At 38.7% G+C, this 21,641-nt stretch overlaps 1 protein-coding gene across 1 annotated transcript in view; it reads left to right on the top strand.

Moving 5' to 3' along the window:
* Positions 1-21,641, top strand: part of NSMCE2 (NSE2 (MMS21) homolog, SMC5-SMC6 complex SUMO ligase) — a 124,858-nt gene that overhangs the window by 46,855 nt on the left and 56,362 nt on the right. Inside the window, exon 4 of the mRNA XM_064706684.1 lies at positions 10,585-10,738. Within this exon, the coding sequence (XP_064562754.1) occupies positions 10,585-10,738 (154 nt within the window). The remainder of the gene's footprint in view (positions 1-10,584; positions 10,739-21,641) is intronic.

A 21,641-nucleotide genomic window follows, 5' to 3' on the forward strand; every position in this document is an offset into this window, starting at 1 on the left:
AGATGCAGATACTGATGTAATGACCCATAACAAAAAAAGTGTTCAGGTTTTGTCAAAGTTCTGAGGACCCAGTTTGGAGGCTCAGTACAGAAGGGATGTGCTGGAATCAGGAAGTTTGACTGAGTCATGCAGGACACACAGCTGGCACTGAAACAATCAGCTGTGAAAGCATTTGTTGGCGTCATATAAAGGAAAATGATCTAAACCAAGGATTTTGAAGAAGATTTAAAGATATATTCCCAAATGTATGTTAGGAGCTTTCCTCCAGTAGGAGGACTAAGAGAGAGAGAGAGTGTAAATGCATTTGTTTTGAAAATCAGACAGGTAGAGTGACAGAGACTGGCATCATCAGTTATCTGATGGCACAAATCAGCCTCTTGATACTGTGATAGATAACAGGGAAGGTGTGGGTAGACCCTAAGGATTTTGGAAGGTCAATGGGAAAGATGTGTAGGGTGGTTATGTCAACAAGATTAATCCAGGCTGCCACACTGCACACCTTCTCTTTGCAAAAACTGATAACTACAGAGGAACAGCAACATGATCTGGCATACTAGGAGCAAAGGCTAAGTTGAAATGCCCATTTTCTGGTCCAGTTCTTTTTCTGAAGCTAAATTACAAATATGGACCTATAAGCAAAGAGGAAGAAAAGAATTGCAGTTGAAAACATCCTTCTCTGCCTGCCTGCAGGGAGCCTGTAAAAATTAGGGAATGGGGATGTCCTGTTAGCCCTATGTAGCATAAAGGCTATGTTACCATTTCAGAGTGTGCAGTGCAAGGGAAATAATCACTCAAGCATGTACTAGGAGGGCACATAGTGTTTGGCAAGACAAGGGAAGAGGTGCAAGCTGTCACCCAGAACAGGTAAATCAAGAAGGAAAAGACTGGAAGTAAGGCCTGGGATTTAGTGGCTAACAACTCCATTGAGGGCTGTCCCAATAGGAAGCTGGATAAGTAAACATCACTAATATGAATGGAAGAATTGTGGTATGTAGAAAGGCTCAAGGGAGAGACTTGTCTCCCCAGCATTTGCAGTAAAGTTCAAAATAAAAGGCAATTCTGCCACCACCCACAGACTGGGACAAGTGAGGTATTTGTACCTACTGAGTATAAGTAAGGTTGGTATTCCCAGTTTAAAAGGAAATGGGGAGGCTCAGTACAGTTGCCCTCGATGGGTTTTTTGCTTGTTTTGCTTAGTGCAGCCCTGTGCTATCACTGAATTCACTGCTCTGTGTTAAAGGTGGAGCTCACTCTAATGGAATTCTTGCCATCCTGATCTGTATATTAATAAAGATATATTAATTTGATGGGTCTAGGCTTCAAGTTTCAACCAGGGTTTGCGTTTTTCAACTAATGTCAATTCGAATGAAGCATGAGTCTGTTCTTAAGATATCTTATGGCTGTTTCTTGAAAGTATAAAGGTTACATTTACTGCTAATGAAAAATGACGACATGACTCACATTGCTGTTTTGGAGACTATGAAGAAGAAATGCTGTCAGGGCTGAAGAACTTTTTGAGGACAAGAATTTCATCAGATGAATGAAAAAAAACCCCAAGAGGGGTAAAAATTGAAAAAGCTTGCCTGACTTTCACTGGAGGTACACCCAGAGAATATGGAAAACATCCTTCTGGAAAAATAACAGATTTTAACAATGGTTGCTGTATGAAGGTCTTTGAAGGACAAGTCACACTTTATACAGGAATAAGCTACACATCTGGCATAAATCGCTGTTTTGTTGGAGCTTCTGAAGATAAAACTGAACTGTTCTTGTTTTAGGATTTAGCCCTTTATTTCCATTCCGTAGAAAACATAGGTTTTAGTGATCTTAGTCAAACAAGCAGAGCCATACAAGAGTAAACAGGTTGTTAATCCGAAATCACCTTAGGGCCTTCTTCTGCTCCCACTGAAATCAATGTCTAAATTCCCATCAGTTTGAGTGGGATATTAAAGAAAGAAAAATAGCTCTAATATCCATGTTAATGTATTTGCTAAATATGAGAATTCATCAGCAGCTTGGTAAACTGGTTCAGCAGCCTGATGCATTTGCTGAATCAACCTTGCCAAAACAGATGCACCATCTGCCTCACAGTTTCTAAAACACAGCTAAAACAAAGAAACATTTTTATAAGAATAAAATTGTAAGTTGGTTTTGCTGTTACGTGCCTTCATCTGTGCTCGGGCAAAACTACTTAGCACAAAATGCTATTTATCTCTAGTGCACCAAAATTAATTTGCATATAAACTCTGTTTATGGCAGAACTTTCAGGTATGAAAAGATAGCCTTGCTTCTTCACCATGTCTTGAACCATAATACTGTGTATGAATTGCAAGAGAGTTGCAAAACAAATATCCCTGAATTTTTAAAAACTCTTCTTCTATGCTTCCTATTCCAGAGTCAGCTACCAGATTTCATCCAGTCCCCTTTACAGTTAGGTATTGCTGTTGCTACTAGTGTGCTTACTTGCAGTTTTTTACACTGCTCACAGTTTTTCAGGTTTCCTTTATTGTGGAGAGTATGAAGCAAGGTGGCTTTGAACTAAGATGCAGATACTAATGCCAACTGTGTAGCATTTCCAAAGCAAAGTTTTTGCTTTGTCATATTCTTACTTCATATGTAGAATAAAACATACAGAAAACAAGATGAAGACAGACTTCTGTTTTGTTAAAGTCATTAAGAATATTTAGTGCAACCCTTACAGCAAATGACAGGCTTTCAGAAACGCTGAAAAGATTAAGGTGCTAAATATCCTTGAGCTTTCTTCAGTTTGGTACCTTGGGAAAACCACACCTTTAATACTCACATTTACTGCTGGTTTTGTGAGCCATTTTTATGTTTTTGGTAACAGGTAGTTTTAATACTGGTATTTCAATAAAATCCTCTTTTGTTGCTTATATTTACCCCTTTGCATTTTGAAAAGCAGTGCACAAAGGGTCTTGGGGAGAAACAAAAGGGTGTTCACCATCTTCTCTCTGCCATAGTCAGTAACTGGGGTAAATACATATGGGCAGATTTTTTTCTGTTAAAATGTATGTGGAGTAGAGCATTTTGCTTGAGGTGAAACTTCTAACATATGGGAACCCCAAGAGATGCTGTTCAGACTGTAAACTTTGCACTCATACAGGCAGTTTTGTTTCTTCACCTGGTGCTCATTTACATTAATCCCACCGTATATATATGGTTCCTTTCTAAATAGGAGACAGAAAGCAACCAGGGTGGCCCAAGTCCATTAACAGCCTTACTGAAATGACTGTCAGGAGCTGAGAGAATTTCCTTGGATGCACCCCAGTACATGGGAAGTTCCCAGTACCCTGGAAGCAGTGTGTACCTCTCAGTGCTTACCTTCTTTTTAAGGGTTGAATGTGTGCAGCTGTGTTTAAAGTAGGGGAAGGAAACTGTGGAAGGTACAGGCAATTTTATTTTGGGGACACCCTAGCTACAACCGCTTCGTTGATGTGCTGTTTTGGAACCACGGCAACCCTGCCTTACCTTCATACTGTTACTTTAGCAGTATTTGGGATATTTGAATCCTGCTGACCGTGATTTTCTGTTGTGCTGGCCTGGTTTATTAAGGCAGTATGTGTCATAAGTGTGGGTCAGCCCTTACAAATCTGCCTCTGTTGGTATTTCACAACAGTCTGCAAAGTGTTGCTCAACTGGAGTCCCAGCCCTGCAGCCATGATGTACAGAGGTGTTGAATCTCCTGAATCAGATGTGGGCCCTTAGGCAATCCTGGCTGCACCTAAGCTGTGCTCGTACTGCAGCTCCTGCTGCTGAATGATGAGATACTTTTTGACTGTCCTTGCAGATGTTTCCAAGTGCAGTGTTTTATTTGTGCATCAACAAATGATCTGATATTTGCTAAGGGTTTGTATCTAGCCATTGAAGAATAATAAATGACTGTTTAGGTTGAGCTGAAATTTTGCAGCCTGATTCAGTTACAGTGGTGACTCACTTAGAGTTGGTTCTCACATGATTCACAAAGTGTATGGGTGACTCAACCCACAAATTTACTTAGCTCCCATGTTATTTTCCCTCTCAGTGAAAAAAAAAAATTGGTTATAATAAATAATCACAGCAAACTTTGACTTACCCTGAGGTAAAATAAATATGTGTGTTGAAAGGCTGCATATTTGTAATAATAAATTATTTAGTGAGGTAAAGATGAAATAATAGGATGTAGGAATTGTTAGACAAGAAAGAAAGTTGACATGCATTTCTGTTTGCTTTTGTTGCATAGCAGAGATAAATAAAGGAAGAATAACTACTTTCTGTATGATATGAGATGCTCAGAGAGGCTGTTTTGACATTCTTACTTTTATTTTCAGCCAATTCTTGGCATTTGTTCTCTGAAATAAGCAGATTTAGATATGTCCATGTCTGGTTCAGGCATTTTGAAGTTATGTCAGTTCAGAAAATGTGAGATTTCTGGGTTCTGAACTGGCTCTTTGTAGGATATGGTAGGCTGGCACACCTGTTCCTGAAGGACCTGAAGTTGGCTGTCTGAAAAATCAATTGAGTTCCTTAACAAAGTCAAATTGACAAAGGCAAGAAATTAGGTCCCAGCAGGAACTATAAGAAGTTTTTCCTTAAAAGATGCAGCTGCTGTCAGTGTTTGATAACCAAATGCAGAGGCACGTGGCTGTAGTGTAAATACAGTATAAATTAATTTGAGTTTGGAGTTAGGTGGAAACATCACCATATCCTTTTTTGCGCTGTCCCAAAAGAATATAAATACCTAAATAACTGCATACCTCTGAGCTTTATAGCACTGAGTGACTAATCACCCTCCCTTTCATAAATGAAACAACAAAGAATCTGGAAAATGAAGAAATTCTGCTCTGTCAGCTGACTTTTAAAAGTCTTTTAAAAGTTCATTAACAAGCAGGAATGTTTCTATACCTCACAAGACTCAAATGTCAGTAATATCCATAAATTAAACTTCAGAAGTCCATATTTTGCAGGAATTAAATTAGAGGGAACAAAAAATGCATGGTTTGAAAGACTCTGGTGAGAATTCTGAATTCTATGAAAAGACAGTTCTTCTGTAGATTGTGTCACAGATTTGAGGAAACTGCAACATAGTTCAGGTATGGCAAGAAATTTCTGAGAGATAAAATGGATGGTAGTGGCAAGCTTCCAGATACCAGGGACATAAAAGATAGCCCTGAGAAAGAGTACCTTGGAACAGTGACAGGATGAAAATATGCAGCTAGAGGACTTCTGTGCTAGAGAGAGAAGAACAAAAAGGCTAAAAAATAACCATGGTGTGTCACATGCTGAACCACTGCAATGCAAAGACCAGTGGAGCATTTCTGTGACAGGCAGAATGCTGCTCTTTTATCACAAGGTTTGCCAAGCAGCCACACGCTGTTTCAGCCCTCTTTATAGAGAGTGAACCAAATGCACATGTTAATCTGAACTTTCCCTCAGCTAAAGGAGAAGGTAAAAGGGTGGCTTTGTGCTCAAAGCACAGAACTGGGATTTATTTATTCTGGGTTCTGCCGCAGTCTCCTTGTGCAACCTTAGGCCAAGTTATTAATCTCCTAATCCCACAGCCTCTCCATTTGTAAAATACATGGTACATGTCACAATGGGTGTTTGAGGCTAAATTCTTTAATGTTTGTGAAGTGTTTTGGGACTGGGCAGGACAATTATTAAATGCTGCAGTGCAGCATGCAGGGTTATGCTAATTAGTCATTTTTAGACACTGATCCCTTGCTGTACGGAGACTAATACCACAAACTGGTCCAATTTTAGTCTATGCTACCTTTGACCTTACTCATTCTGAGATTGGTCTGAAAAAGAATAATTTATTTTTGACTTGGTGGTTGTGGTAATTGATGAAATAAAAATACCTCAGACTGTCCCTTGGAATACCCTGCATTTACTCTTCCCTTAGGCTCTCCAAGCTGGCCTTTCAAAAAGCTTGATTTTTGGTGGCATAGTTTTAACAGTTTAGGCATAGAATAGACACACTCCCAGTGGAAGAATCCCTGAGAGGAAGGTGTATCCTTACAGACAGATATTGGCAGAAGACATGTCATGAAGTGGCTCATTCCATACTGCCTGTCAAGCACAGAAAGCCTTTTGCACATATGGCTCTGACCAGGTGGTGTGCTGTGAGGCCATGAGTAAATGGATCTTTTGATAGTTTAACTACAGCTGTTTTCCTAAACAATTATGTGTTTAGTGTTTGCAAATGTGTTTTCTTATCAGGACTGCTGGTAGATCATGTATGTATATGTATGTTATATATAACACGTCTGTTTTCCTTGTTGCTGACCCCCATGTAAAAACCCATGTGGTTCTTTGCTGCTATGGTACAGCAGATGCTTTTGCTTTTTCTGTTGCTGTAAACAAGATGTTGTGACTGATACTTCTTTCCACCATATGTCCTGAACACTCCCAGTTCATCGTTACATGTAATTTCCAGGATGCTTTGTAGGGTGTGTGTGCCTCCACCCCATTTCAAAATCGATGTAGCTCTCAATGGATTGACTAATGGCTGCAAGGTGTTACTTAGCATGCTGGTTTTGGCTGACAGTGCTGCTAAACCAACAGTTGTTTGCTTAACGTGTCTTTCATGGTTCTCATGTGAAGTAACTTATTCTGAGGAATTGGACATGTCAGTGACTTGAGGTCTGCTGGCAAGCATTTATCTGACATGCTGCTGAGACCAAGAAGGAGCATGACCCCAGTTTGGTGCCCTGAACACTGATAATTTTGCCTTGTTCCTTTAGCCATACCCTGTGTTTGTATTGCCCTCAGACATTTTGTTATGCTGATCTCATCATTCCTATACCCATCAAGAATCTGTAGAGTAGGAGTGGGTGGGTGGCAAGAGCTAAAGAAAACTGTAATGAACCTGTAGAGGTGTTGTGCTGATGTAGTGTATAAGATGTTGTAATTCTGTCCCACTGTGAGGATCCAGGACTGATGGGACATTTTCTTTCATTTGTTTTCCTTTATGTTGTTGTGTAGACCATTCTCGACCTTCTTCTAACCCTCTCTAAGGCATAGGATATGCAGCACCAAAGAGAAATTGCTTGTGCAGAGCAAAATGTATTGGCTTGTTATTATAGTGGGTGGACATGCCTAACCTGTGATGTATTGACCTTCCAGAAGGTCTGCCTGGCATTTCAGTAATAGCATGTGTGTGGTACAGTACTGAGTGTGGTCAGGAATGGTGTCTCTACCAATCATTTTAATGAAAGCAATCATGTGGAAGTGAACAGAAACTGAATTTAAATTGTAAACATGAAAGAAGTTAAACTACAAGAAAGTGCATTCTTTGAGCATCTCTCACATCTGACTCTAGGTTTCTGTATGAGGTGGTTGTCTGAGCCTATGTCACATGAGCTGCATTGCTGGGCTGTCCCCACAATCTAGTAATGTGTTGCTATTGGGAATTTAGCTGAAGGACTTTTTTTTTTCTCTCGATAGCTGGTGGAATTGTTCATGTTGCCCTTAGCAAATAGCAGGCTACTCTTACTTTAATAGACCTATGTCAGCAAGCTGTGTGATTAGTTGGGTGCTGAGGGAGAGCTTTATGTAAGCATTCTCTTGAGGTTGGTGAGATGTCTTCATGCAAATTTTTGTATGGTCCAGAGCGGCACAGACAAAGTTTATTTGTGTGCATACAACCATAAGACTGTCCTGAGCTAGAAGAGAGACACATAGGCCATCAATTCCAGCTCCTGGCCCTGCCCAGGACACCCCAAGAATCCCACCATGTGTCTGAGGGCATTGTGCAAATGCTTCATGAACTCTGTCAGGCTCGGCGCTGTGACCACTCCCCTGGGAGCCTGTTCTGGAGCCTGGCCAGTCTCTGGGTGAAGAACCTTTCCCTAATACCCAACCTGAATCCCCCTGACACAGCTTTATGCTGTTCCTTTGGGTCCTGTTGCTGGCCACCTAAAAGCAGAGGTTGGTACTTGCCCCTGCACTTCCCCTCGTGGGGAGGCTGCAGACTGCAGTGAGGTTCTCCCCTTGGTCTCCTCTTCTCAGGGCTGACCTCAGCCATTTCTCATACAGCTCCTCCTCTTAGCTGTTTACCATCTTCATGGCCCCCTTTGGGTGCTCACTAACAGATTTATATCTTTCTTACATTGTGGTGCCCAAAACTGCACTCAGCACTTGAAGTGAGGTAGCACCAGCACAGAGTGATGTGTGCTCTCAAACATATGTTCTTTTTGGTAGCATAATGCTGTAAGTTACAGTTCCTGCCTTTTTTTTCTGCTCATATGTGTAAAGTCTTTTAATTCTGGAAGTTGGAGTTGAGAACCACTGTTTGAACTAACATTGACTGTGCCCTTCTTTTCACCTCTCAGTCTGAGGGTATGATTGAAGATGTTATGTTGATGCATATCTGCACTCAAATCTTCCATGAGTCAAGAAAAAGATAAAGAGATCCTGATGTAACTCTGTCAATGTGTAATGTGGTCCCTGTGGAGAGGAAAAGATTATTGACATTGTCTTTACTGCTGATGGATGCCTGTGATGAATGTCCACATAATTTATTTTACTCTTGGTGTCAGTCTCAGCAACTTAGAAGCACTTCAGGGTTATTTTTAGTATACACAGCTGCATCTTCTATATGTCTACAGTGCTCTTATTTGTCATGAGGGCAGATCTTAGTGGTGGGTTGTTATTTGGACTATTCTTGTGCGTGTCTACATGTTACTTTTATGTTAAAGAGAGAATGTTGGTAAAACCAGTGTGATGTTGCAAAAGGAATATGCTTGCACTACATGAGTCCAGATCAAAGCATTCTTTTATAATGTCTTTCATTTTAAATTAATTTTTATTTAGTAAGTGCCTTTTTGTTCTTGAATACACTTGATAGCCAAGTTTCTTCTCCAGCTGAGTACCGAACAATGCTGGTTGGGGTTGTGATAGGTCTTCTGTTGCAGCAGTGTGCTGTGATGCTGGCACAGGCAAACCATTTGAATGTGAATGATTGTCCTCACTGCACTGGGCATAGGATGCTCTCTTTTCCTTTGCTCCTTTGCTCAGCTTTCATGGGATAAGAACTCTACATTCCTGCCTGGTTCCTGCAGCAGTCCAAGCATCTCTGATGACATGCTGTTGGTCATTCACAGTCACTGTGCTCCTTTGGTACCAAAGTCTTACTGAGTCTTTCCCTTTTACAGCTGGATGTTGGGGTAGGTGATCTCTTATCTCCAGGTGCCTTTGAAAACTTCATGCAATCACCTGGCAGTGCATGTTTTTTTCTTATTTTTCTTCTTGCCACAACTTGTGTCTGCTGAAAGTAAATGTGCCAAACTGAGTTTGGTCTTGGAAGAAGTAACAGTTCTATGGATTACTTTGATTTGCTTAAGCAATAGTAAAGTTTGGCTCTTTTTCATTTTATGTATCTGCTAAGTCCATTTTAAAATTTATTTGACTCCTGAAGCAAAATATATTCTGTAGGATTTCCAAGGTCCCTGTAAACTTTTAAACCTGTAAATGATTTGATGAAGTGGACTGGATTTTTTTTTTTTTTTTTTTTCCTCAGTTGGTTCCTTTTTTCCTGTCTTTCACAATGAATAGTGTCATGGTCTGGTGAAGGGCAGAATTTAGTGTGTGTGGTAGGGGAAGAGTGGCTCAGCAGAAATGGTGCTGACCTCCTTTTTTTTCAGATTGTCATGTTTTGACATGAAGTAGCTTTTTTTCTGGTTCAGAAAATGCTTAGCATTAAGGATTTGACAGATGCCCACCTTCTTTCTGACTTGGTGCTGTTGCTTATCCTCATTGCACAGCACAGTCCCTACCACAATCTCTGAGCTAGTTCTTATGAAGAACTGTCAAAGTTATCACTTCACTAGAATTTAATGTTGCCTTGAGAAACAGAGAACTCCAATTATTGATTCTAGGGGGTTCCCAATGTGCTTTTTGCATTCTTAGAATATCTTAATATTGCCTATGTGATGACTTCCCTTTTCTGGGTATTTATTCTTCAGATCATTCCAGATGTATTTTCTGTAAGTAAGTACTTTTCAAAAAACTGTGTTTTTGCCTGCTTGTGTGGCTTAATACTTCTTGTTCACATAGCACAAATAAATTGAGGTGGTTTCCTTTCACATTAGCTGTACTGTTCTTGCTGGTGTTATCACAATTATCTTGCATGTAGATTATGGGCTTCTGTAAACCTAATTCCAAAGTGATGAGAGTGGAGGTTTTTGCAAAACTCTTAAAAGTTATTTTGGATTTCTGTTATCTTCTTGCTTTCTGGACAGAGTTGTAGACTTCGGTTTCATTCTCGTCAAGTGTTACGCTGGTTCCTATTAACATGTTTGCCTTCACCACTCACAGAGGTAAATTTGACTACAAGGTTCAATTTTCCCTTTTGCTACTGTGAGAAATACCCAGAAAATGAGTTAAATGACACTGAGAATCTAATATCTACATTTCATACTTACTTTTGCTGAAATGAGTTACTTGGAGGTTATGGCTTCAGAGCAGGAAGCCTAACTGTAGTCAAAAGAAACTGAGATTATGCTAATGACGTTTTGCTTGATGTCTTCTGCTTTGTATTAAAATGTACCATAATGAATACATTTTATTTCTTCTTCCCTACAGGTAAAACAAGAAAAACCAGAAAATTTACCAGATTTAGAAAACTTGGCGCAAAAAAAATTCCTTGAAATGGAGAGCATGAACAGTGACTCAGATTTACAAAGTAATGAAAAATATATGCATTTTAAGGATCAACTTAAGGAGATGAAGAAACAATGTAAGTCTGATTTTTTAAAAATGATTCTTTGAATGCTAAGCAGTAAAATCTGACTAACTGCCCTGAAATATAGAACTGCCACTTATGGCTCAAACTGATGTGAGTATACTTAAAAACTTACTTAAATTGATGTCTGTGTAGAAACAAAACAGTGTAGTTACCTTGATAGTTTTATTTAGACTCCTACAGCTCCTGCTGTGTTTGAACGCAAATATCATGAAAGCCACTTTTTTTTTGGTAAGGTGGGCTTTTTCATTTGAAGACCTTTTGCATTTATTTTCTTAACTGATAGGATCTCCTAAAAGGATTAGGTAAGCTGTTTTCATTTGTCACTTAAACAAATTGCTCCTGTTTCACAACATAGGATGTGTTGCAACACTAAGAAGACCTTTGCTTTAATGGTAGAACTGTATTGTTGGAAAATGCTTACTGTACGTGTTCTCAGGTTTACAGCTTCTGTGCACGCACCGTCCAACACTGCAGATTACTAAAATCCATTTTTTCCAAATTCATAGAATTTTTCAAGTGTTAGAATTTTAAGTTATTTGTGCTTAAATTACCAAAAAAGTTGAAGAGTAAACAGTTTGGTTATTTATGCAACACAACAAAATTGTCTACTTTTATTGCCCCACACATATAGCAGTCATTAAAGTATTACTCTGATTACTGGTGCTGGGAAAGTTCATGGGCTCTGACACTGTTTGTGTTGCTCTTCCCTAATCATCATGATTATGTTCTGAAATCATATTATTCTGCTTGCTGTCCCTTGACCCCTTGACCCCTGTACCTATCCCCTCCCATCTTACAATTTGATTTCAACATAAACTGATATCTCAGGAACTTCAGGAGTCATAGATTAATGATTTATACCATTGGAAAATGATATTCTGGGTGCTCTCCTGTAGCTCCCCTTGAATTCTGGGTTTTTTTGAAGCCCTATCCAAAACCCAAAGAAACCATTGAAAAGAATTTTCCCACTGGACTTTGGATTGCTTCTCTGTAGAGATTTATGGGACATGCTTAACAAGGTGAATTTCAGATCTGGTATCTCAAGACTCCCTAGGATTAGAGCTTGAAGGCTTAATATATTTGTTTTCCATCTTTATGCATTTTAGCACTGATTTCTGAATTTAATAAAGCTCTTGGAACTACTGTAAGAATGAAAGTACCAAGTTGCAGACCACAAAACAGTGTAATTTCACTCCCTACATAACCATAAAATTACTACTGCCCCACCATTATGTTGTAATTTCTAATTTCCAGGTGTTTGTAACTAAGAAGATAAAAATCTTGATAACAGACTTTGGATTTACTTTCTACCTTGTAATTGCCTGAGGAGGGGGTGTATGCTCAAGTGATACATTCAGTTCAAGCTGTGGGATGAAGTTCTTACTGGCCGACCTGTTGAAAAAAACCCCAAATTAATAAACACAATAGAAAATATTCTTAAAAAAAATGAGGACATCATTCTGCCACTGCTGCCTGAAATCCAGATTTGTCGTATTAAATGCTTCACTTGCAATACCAGCTGAGCTGAAGATTAATAAAATCTGTAAAAGACATTACCAGTTTCCATAAGCTGGTGATTTTCCTTAAAACATCCTATAGGTACATATGGTTTTGGTGGGGTCGTTTTGTAAGAAGAAATTAAGGTCATCCTGTTAAATTTTCAGCACTCATGCTTAAGCCAAGTTATCTGCATATTCTTTACCTTCTCCTGTATGAGTTGTGATTTCAAAAACATGAATCCTACAATTCTGGACTCATCTCAACAGCACAATATAACGTGTCTGCAGATTTTGGGACACACTTGAGAACTGCTGGATGTGAGTTACATGTATGAATAACTTCATCAACAACTGCTGGTTAATATTTTGTTTTCAACTATTAGCCTTGCCAGGTGCAACTTAGTTCACAATTCCTGGCTTTTTTTGAGAACACATACACTATTGAGATTCAGTTTTTAGCTTTCTTCTGGAATTTGGTATTATTGCTCAGTTAGATAAAACATAAAAACTTCTGCCAGGTTTTGTCAGAGGGGCTTTCGCTTTCCTGTTTTGTTTTGGTTTGGTGTTTATTTTTTGTTTGCTTGGTTGGTGTTTTTTTTTTTTTTTTTTTTTGTTCCAATTTTTTCTCTCTCAGAGTAGCAGACAGAGTAGATGCTAAAATGATTTGCTTTCTAGGATGAGTTACCATTAATGATTATGTATCTTTTATGCAAAGTTTGACATCTGTATTCTAGAACAGCTGAACAAGGAAATAATCTATTCTTGCATTGTTTTGCTATTTAGAAATTAACTGAGATTTGACAGAAAAAAACTTTCTCAACACAGTTTTTAGGTATGGTGCAAAGTGTGAAGCAGTTAAATACAGCTTTTATTAACAGAAAATTAAGGTAATATATTGGCTCTATATTTTTCTCTGCCACCATGATGAAAGGAAGGTGCAGGATTGTTCCCTGTCCCCTGACAGGTGACAGGCAGTGCCATAGGTTGCTCTAATTCTCCTGGAGGAGAATGGTGCTCTGTTACCTTCGCTTGTCTTCCCTTGGCAGTTCTGTGGGAAGGAGACCTTCTTAGCTTTGAACTTCAGCAGCAGCCAAGGTGCAGAAATGAAACTGGGCAAGTACATCTCTGTGGCAGTAAGGATGAGATCATGCCTCAGAGCAGTTTCTGTTCTGCTCATCGTTCAGACAGTTTTCAGACATTTTCTCTCAATCTGTGAGCCTTTATTATGCAGCTACTTTAGCTGGGGTTTGTGAAGTGATGAAAAATCTTCACCTCTGATATGTGTCAAAACACTGTCAGACAGGTTTTATGTGAACAGCAAGTGATTTTTCTGAAGTCTGTTTTCAGAACTATCTTAGTTTCCTAAATTCCCACTTCTTATTTTTAATGGAAAACAGTTTCATTTTTCTACTCAAACCTTCTTAGACTGTAAGCAGTAGGAAAGAGTGTTGGTTGATTTTTTCTTTTTTAACCATTTCTTGTACCCCCAAGTGGCTACATTGTTTTTTTCAAATAACTGAGTACTTGGAGGAGTATTCACTAAATTTGGTAATACCAGAAAGTTCAAAATAACTGCATGTGTGGTAAAGAATATTTTTTGTGTCCTTAACACTACATGACTGGTGCTGTCCTTAGACATAAGGGTCCCAGATCTGCAAAGTGCTAAGTGATCTCCTTTTGATTAAGTGAAATGCTTAAGCAAGTTGCATAAATTAAATTTTATGAGTAGATCCTTTGAAATGAGTGAGATTGCTGGCATATTTCACTTCCTTATTGGAGCATGACCACAGTACAGAGGCTTGCAGGAGTGAGCCCATAGGAACGAAACCATGCAGGAATTGTAACTTTGCATTTTCTGTCTTCTGTAAGTTTAAAATCCCACCTTCTGTTTGAACTTGTATTACTAAGTCTTTTTATTTCATGCCAGAATATATATATACATATATTTATACACATACATATACACATATCAAAGGCACCTATCTTCTGGCAGAAAGTATGAGAAATTTTGTCTTCACAGAATGAAATTAAGAGCTGTCTTTATTCTCCATGTATCAGTTTAAATGTTTGATACTCTGTGTGGAGAGCTAATCAGAAGGTATAATCTCTGTTCCTGTGACCCTAGCTGCCACTAGTGTATTTGCTGAAGGTTATTTAGTGTCACGTTTGGTGCACAAAGGATGACAGATTTCATAGCCCTTTTGTAGCAGCTGATAATGTGCACTTTGGAATCCTTGATAACTGCAGGTTCTGCAAACACACAACAGATGCATGCTTCAGTAGTGATTTTGTGGAAAATGATAAGATTTGAGTGAATGACAATATTGCTGGTTTTGCCAAACAGTTTGTGAATGGCAATATTTATTGCTGGTTATGCCAAACAGTTTAAGGACTGGATTTGGGATATGGCAAATGCAGGAAAGTTAGGTGGGTTTTTTTTTTTTTTGTTTTGTTTTTTTTTCTTGGGTTTTTTTTTTTAATGGGGGACAAATAATTTTGAGACTCAATAGTAATTTAGCCAAGTTTTTGTCACAGGAAACCAGTCACTGTAATGTAGTTTGGAAAGTAGCTACACTGCAGTTGTAAGGATCTTTCTTGCATTCTCCATTGAAGAAAAAAGAAGTCTCTGAATCTTTAAAAGGAAAAAGTATGTATCATTTTGCTAGTATGGATTTATAGTCATTATCAATAAGCAAATATTTTGAAAGGAGAAGATTTTAAATTTAATTCAAGTAGATGCCATATGCCCTGTTGATACGTGTATTTTAAGTTATGCATATGCTGAGAAATAATGGTGTGAAAAAATGTTTTTTTAGATACAGTTTGGGATAGAAAAAATGTCACTATGAAAGAAATTATCTTTAAATTTTTAAAACAGTCTATCACAGATTCCAGCAAAGACTAAGGTCTTTGATTTGCTTTTAGTAGTATAAGAAAACAAGCTGCAGCAAGATACTGTGTATTACATTGCTTGATGAGTTTCATCCAGTTAATCCTCACAACATCACATTGAGGTAGGCAAGTTAATTTTGCTTCTTGCCACATAGCAGTGGTGAAATTTGAGGAAATAGTTAAAATTACTTTTATGGACTCACATAACTGATTTGCAGATCTGGGTTTCTCTTCAGTTGTAGTTTACTTCTTTGTTGGCCGATTTTTGTCCCTATACTTTGCTCTGATGACAAAGAATCAGCTGAAAAGTAATGTTAGTGTATTTTTCCTTATATTTTCAATGTAAAAAATATTTTAAAATCCCCTTACTGACTAATTATGAGAAAACAACTTCATCACAAGAGTTGAAAATTCCAGCTGAAAGTGGGATTGGTGTTATGACAGTTCAGTGATGTGTGTGGGATATGCACTTTTCATTTACGTAAAATCCCTTACAGACAGCGCCTTGGCTAGTAAAGAAATGAAAGAGGATCCAGCCCTTGAGAAGGTCATTTGAAGTTTAGGAGTCTTTGGTTTAGGTCTTTGCTTTGTTACCTTCTTGTTGTCTTAGATCAAGTCATTTAGTTTCAGAACAGATCACTGGGAGTTGGGTCCCTAAAAACTTTGTGGGTCTGGACCTTACACCCAAGTCTGGAATCCAGTTCTGGGTGTATTGTGTTTGTGGACTGTGCAAGAAGAGACCTGGCCTGGCTCATATCCTGCTGCTCTGGGCTGGTGGCCTGTGGAGCAAAGCAGCCATGTCCAACTGAGTGCAAAACAGTCAATTGTCCCACTTCTCTAGTGGCACTAAAGCATCATTATTATGTATTTGGGATTTTTTTGAGTTCGTAGAACTGTAGATAGCAACCTAAGTGTGTTTTAGTGTGCCAGAATAATGTTTTCATGGCATGATGCTGAGGGGGAAAACTGAAGCCCCAGAGGAGTAAAGCAAGTATGTCAAGAGGCATTTGTGTGAGTGAGAGCTGCCTTGTGGGTAGGGCATAAGGACTGTCCTGAGAAGAGAAACTTGGCATGGCTTTTCCTTTTGGGACTGTCCTGTCTGGGTATTTCCTGGAAAGAACTAGTTGATTTGCTCAGGAGTGAGCTAGCCCACTTGTAGTTTGAAGGATTAAGAGATGAGTGCCTAGTAGTGGAACTAGTCAAAGCTACTCTGTTTCACAGTTTTTGGAAAGATCAGCTAGAGAAATAAACTAGATAAATGGGATGCTCACATAATATAGCAATGGGACCTGTAATGGTACCCAAGAACAATATCCAGAGTGCAAAATTACCATCACAGCTACTATCCTTGCTAATTTGTGAAGACCAGAATGAATGAAACCATCAGAAGTTTCCTTCTGCAATCTGGATGACTTTTCAAGGGTAAAAATTAGTGGGTTTTTTTTGCTGAAAATGCAGAAGCTTGCATTAACAAGAACTGTGTTAGTGGATTAATGAAGAACAGTAATTGCCGATAGACCTGGTGAGGGTTTCTTTGATGAAATGATTGCCTTTTTAATGCAATTGATTGAAATAAGAAGTTTCTTGCTTTGACATTTAGAGCTCTGACATGTAATTCACAGTTAAAATGAAAGAGGAATCAACCCACCCCTCCAACAACTCTTCTCCATTATGAGTAACCTGGAGTATAAGAGACCTGAGTTTCAGTCTCGGTGATTTAAAATCAGAATTTGACTGACTCTGGGCCTAGTAAGTGATTGACCTTTAACTCTGGAATCAGTCTCCCTCTCTCTCTGTCCACAGTGTATTTAACTATATATCAAAATGACAACAACTGCAGAAGGAAATACTGAGAGACATTGACTTTTTAGTCCTATAGTAGAGCACTCAGCTCAGGGAGAACATATCTAAATCAGAAACAGCATCTGATGTAGGTCTTTCCTGTTATAAATATCTGCCCTTCTAATCAGCAGATGCTTAAGGATAAGATCTTATCTCTTTCTATGTCTGCCATCTAATCTATACATATATTTTTTAAAGAGCTATATTTGATTCCATTGCAAAAGTCTTTTCAGGATGTAATTTTTGGTTTTATATCAGCCTGGCTTTCAGGTCAGCACTGAGTCTATAAAATTTAGAAAGAAAATACAGTGTTACATGGAAATAATTTTTTATTGTTATTATACACTTAGGGGTAATACTTAGGCTAATTTATTGTTACTGCTATGGGATAACTCTCTTAACTGAGCACATTGATGGCTACCAGCATGGCATTTTTACAGTTCATATGAATATATAGGTCAGGAAGGGAGCTTGTAGATACTGCTTCTATTCCCTTGATGTTGCATTTAATCACAATATCTAATAAAATGTCATCTTGAAATATATTAATTTTTTCTTTGTTGTTTCTGTTGGAAGGATGATGAAAAACCTTAGAACTTTGCTCTGATGGTGAGAAATTTTCAAGCAAAATAAATCTGTGGCCAAGTTTTTGCTCACTGTTCTTGTTCCAGCACTGTACTCTTGCTTGTAGAGATGCTCTCCCTCAATGGAGTTTAGTTTGATTCAGTCAGTTCCTGTCTCTCTTGACTCTATGGTAATCCAGTTATGCAACATGGAAACTTATAAAATCTCGTGTTTTGTGACCATGCTTGAACTCATCAGAAATATTTTATAAATTTCAGATGAGTGAGAAGCATGGGGATACATACTAAACCTTGACTATATCTAAAATTCAGAAATGTTAAATAGATGTGTTATACCCTATGGGAATACCCTATTGCCTTCTCGTAATAAATCACCTGTGATTTCACTTAGAGTTTTCATTCACTTCTTTCCTGGTGTAGCAATACATACTATTTTGCAAATCTGAGCAGTGAAAATACAAGGAGTGCCTCTGTCAGCTAAGTACAGTTTTACTTGCCATTGTATCTGTTGCCCACTATTCAGAGAGGTTTAAAAGTCAGATGATACAGGTATTCCAATCCTTTGCCATGAGCTTACACTTTAAATTTTAAGTGTGATCACAAGAAAAGAGGTGAAGAGCAGTCCAATGAGAAAAAAAATCAAAGAAAGAAGAAAGGGAAAACATCTCAGTATTAAAATTTTTAAATGAGATGCTCTCATTTTGAAGTTAGTATATTGAGGAGGAAGGAGAAAAATAAAGTTTAGTGGAGCTTTAAAATTAGAGAACTTTGTTTTACTTACTCATTTTTTCCTGTTACTTGAATATTTAAGTGGAGGGACAGTAGGTTTTTTCACTCTTTCTATATGTTAATTTCAGTCATTTGTATGGTGGGATTTTGTGCCATCAGTATGCACAAGGATCAGTGGAAATTCTAATTCAAGTAGAACTCTACTACTCCAAGTAATGTATTTGTGTTGACTGCTGGGACAAAACACATTTGAGGAGAAACAGGCAAGTAGTTCTGAAATAATGCTGACTAAATAATCCATCAGTGCATATCACACTGCATGGTAACTTCAGAATATCCAGTACAGAGAAAGTAAAACTCTTGGTGTTTTTATGGGTCCTGAAATTATTTGCCATGTGGCTCTTTGGTGTGTCCTTCAGAAGTGTGGCAGGTTGAGGTAGCCCTTGCTTTGATAAGGGCCAGTGTAGGTCTGAAATCAGTGGAATTTTGCTTTTCCCTGATCTATACTTGCAACATATAATAACATACAAAATAGTAGTGTACAGCAAGATTAATAAACATATCAGATGTTCATGTGCATTGGCTGCTTACTGTAATTTTTGATATCACATTATTTCATTTCCCTCTTAAACTCACAGTACAGCCTGGTTTCTTTCAAACTTAAATTTTATGCCATTAATATACTGGAGATCATCTTCACACTCCCTCAAATCTGTTAGATGTTGAGCTGAAATGGAGGAATAAAGCTAGGGAAGCACTAAAGGACTGCAACACCCATCTTTTAGGTCTGTGGACCTCATGCTGGAGCCTTGAGTTATGTGTCTTGGCTCCCAGGAGGAGAGCTAGGCACACCTGCTTGAACAGCTTTGTTCAGTGACAAATCTGTTTGTCAGCACAGAGTGCTTTACATCTGTATGTCAATCATGGTATTGCATAAGTTCACTAAAAATGTGCCAACTTTAAAGTAACACAAAGGTAATGAATCTCTTTTACTGTGACTCTGAGCACCTGTGCTTATATTATGTAGCTAGAGAGGAAATGGACCATGGCTCTAATCTGTAGATTTAGAATTTCAGGCTCTCAAAAGATTGCTGATGTTATCGGGGAGCTGAAGTGCTAATTCTGTGTACTGTTTCTCAGGGGTAACCTAAGAGATGTTGCTTTCAATCTCCATTAACACAAAGTCAAAGAAATCAAACACCTTTGTTGGCATTAACACTTAAACAGGCTTGGAGCATTCAGATATTTTGTCACAACTGAGGAGTGGTTTAAGTTGTCACCTTTCAGCAGTTATTAACTCTGATTTCAGACATAGCATCTGACTTTACAAGTGTGGATAGGTTTATCGTGTCATATCATCTCAAATGTGGATGTAGATTTGTGTTACCAGACTTTCAGTGAATGATTTTAGGATTAAAGACAAGTTGCTTAACAGGTATTCCAACAGGCACTAAAAATACCTGAGGGAGAGAAGCAGTTAATGGAGTGAGGGTGAGAGTGCTTATGGTTTGTACCATAGCCATATGACTGCAGCAGTTTCCCAGGAAGCAATGCCAATAAATTCACAAATAAGCACCTAAAAAAGCCCTTAAGAGGAAGATGACATGTTTGACTCCTCTCTGGATCCTCCCCTGACTGCATTACTGGAGACTGGACGATACCAGGAAAACGTTGTTGGCTTTCCCTGCCTCATACCCTCTGTAGCAATTTTCATTAATCATCATCAGAGGCTGCTGGATGGGATGGAGGTTACATCTGACATCACATAATTGCTCATAGGCTTTTCAGCAACCCCTTGGCTGCAGGCAGGTGTGCAGAGGGCACTCTCCAGTCCTTCAGTTGTAGCAAAATGCCACCATGGCATTGGAAGTGGAAGGGGGCTGGGGAGGACTGGAAGAAAATGCATGACTTCGTACTCCAGCAATTAACTTGCAGCCAAGAAATGGAAAGAAATCTGGGTTCTGTACATCTCCATCATCACCTTCTCTGCTTCCACCTGAATGGAGCTGTGCCTCCTTTCAAGAGCCAGGGCTTGCAGGACAATCAATGTATTCTTAGATCTTCAGGCTGGGGCAGCTCTGGACAAGAACAGAACTCTAATCTTCAGATCCCTGGAGAACCTGGGAGAGACTTACTGGAGATAGATACCTTCAGGGTTAAGAGGCCATGGAACAGATTTTTTCATCATTTTGGACTTCAGTAGTTTGCTTCAGCTCTTTGGATCTGGCCCACCCTCTTGCTTCCTATTTGAAAGTTGAAGGGTCAGTTTGAGACTTGGTGAAATCAAAAGAGGTTTTTGCAGGAAGGCTGTTCCATCAGGATCTATCTGAGCTCCCAGTATAAACTAAGTGGCTAGTTCATAGTCAGATAGGAAAACATGCAGAAAAACAATCCTTGCTTATTGCAGCATGGAAGACTTCATGCAGAAAAGCTAAAGAGTTTCCTTTGAGGGAAAAAAAATGTAAAAGCTTTCTGATTGCTTTATCAGCTTCTACAATAAAAATAGTAATTACTGCTATTTAAGACTAATGAATAAATCACTGTATTAAAATAGGAACAAAAAAGTTTAACTAGCAATCACATGTAGTCATTTGGCAGCTCTGTTATTAGTGTGGGCAAAGTAAGCTATTCACCTAACCTTTGCTGCTGCATCCATTGCTCTGTTTTTTTTGTGGGTCTTTTTTTTTTTTTTTTTCTACAATGCAGATTGAATTCTTCTTCTCTGATCCCCAGAAGAGTTTTGTTTTGATGTCTATATCTGTTTTGTCATATTATTACATTAGTTGGGCTCATATTCCAGAATTCCACAAATAGCTGCTCACCTAAGATGACTGTGGCTGTGTAGATTGCTGCACTGAAATCATGCCTGCATATGGGTTTTGTCATATCACAGCTATGTCATGAAAAGATATTTTCCAGCTCTGTCATACTCTGTCATCACCACTTCTCTCATTTTACCCAACTGCTCCCCAGCCTCAATCAACATCCTTCCTCCTTTTTCTGGAGCTGCTTTCCCCTTTCAGGTGATGCCACAGCCTCCTGCCTCCCTTCAGTCCTCCTCTTTGGCTTTAGTGTTGCCAGCTCCTTCTTAGAAGTGTCACAGAACATTTTACCCATGATGGATGTACTTAGATTCACTAGTGAGGCCTTCCTGCCAGGCTTGTTGTGTCCTGAAGAAAATACTTCATTATCATGCTTGCAGCTCAGCAGTGTACACAGCACAAGCTGTAATTTAGAGGAAAGTAGTGACTATTGACCACTAACATAACAGTGGTGTGCTAGCTATGGCTTTACATTTTTGTTAGAGTTGGAAAAACTAGTAGCTGTGTGAGTCATGAAAGCCGGTGT

Source organism: Zonotrichia leucophrys, chromosome 2 (assembly GCF_028769735.1).
Source record: "Zonotrichia leucophrys gambelii isolate GWCS_2022_RI chromosome 2, RI_Zleu_2.0, whole genome shotgun sequence".
NCBI lineage: Eukaryota > Metazoa > Chordata > Aves > Passeriformes > Passerellidae > Zonotrichia > Zonotrichia leucophrys.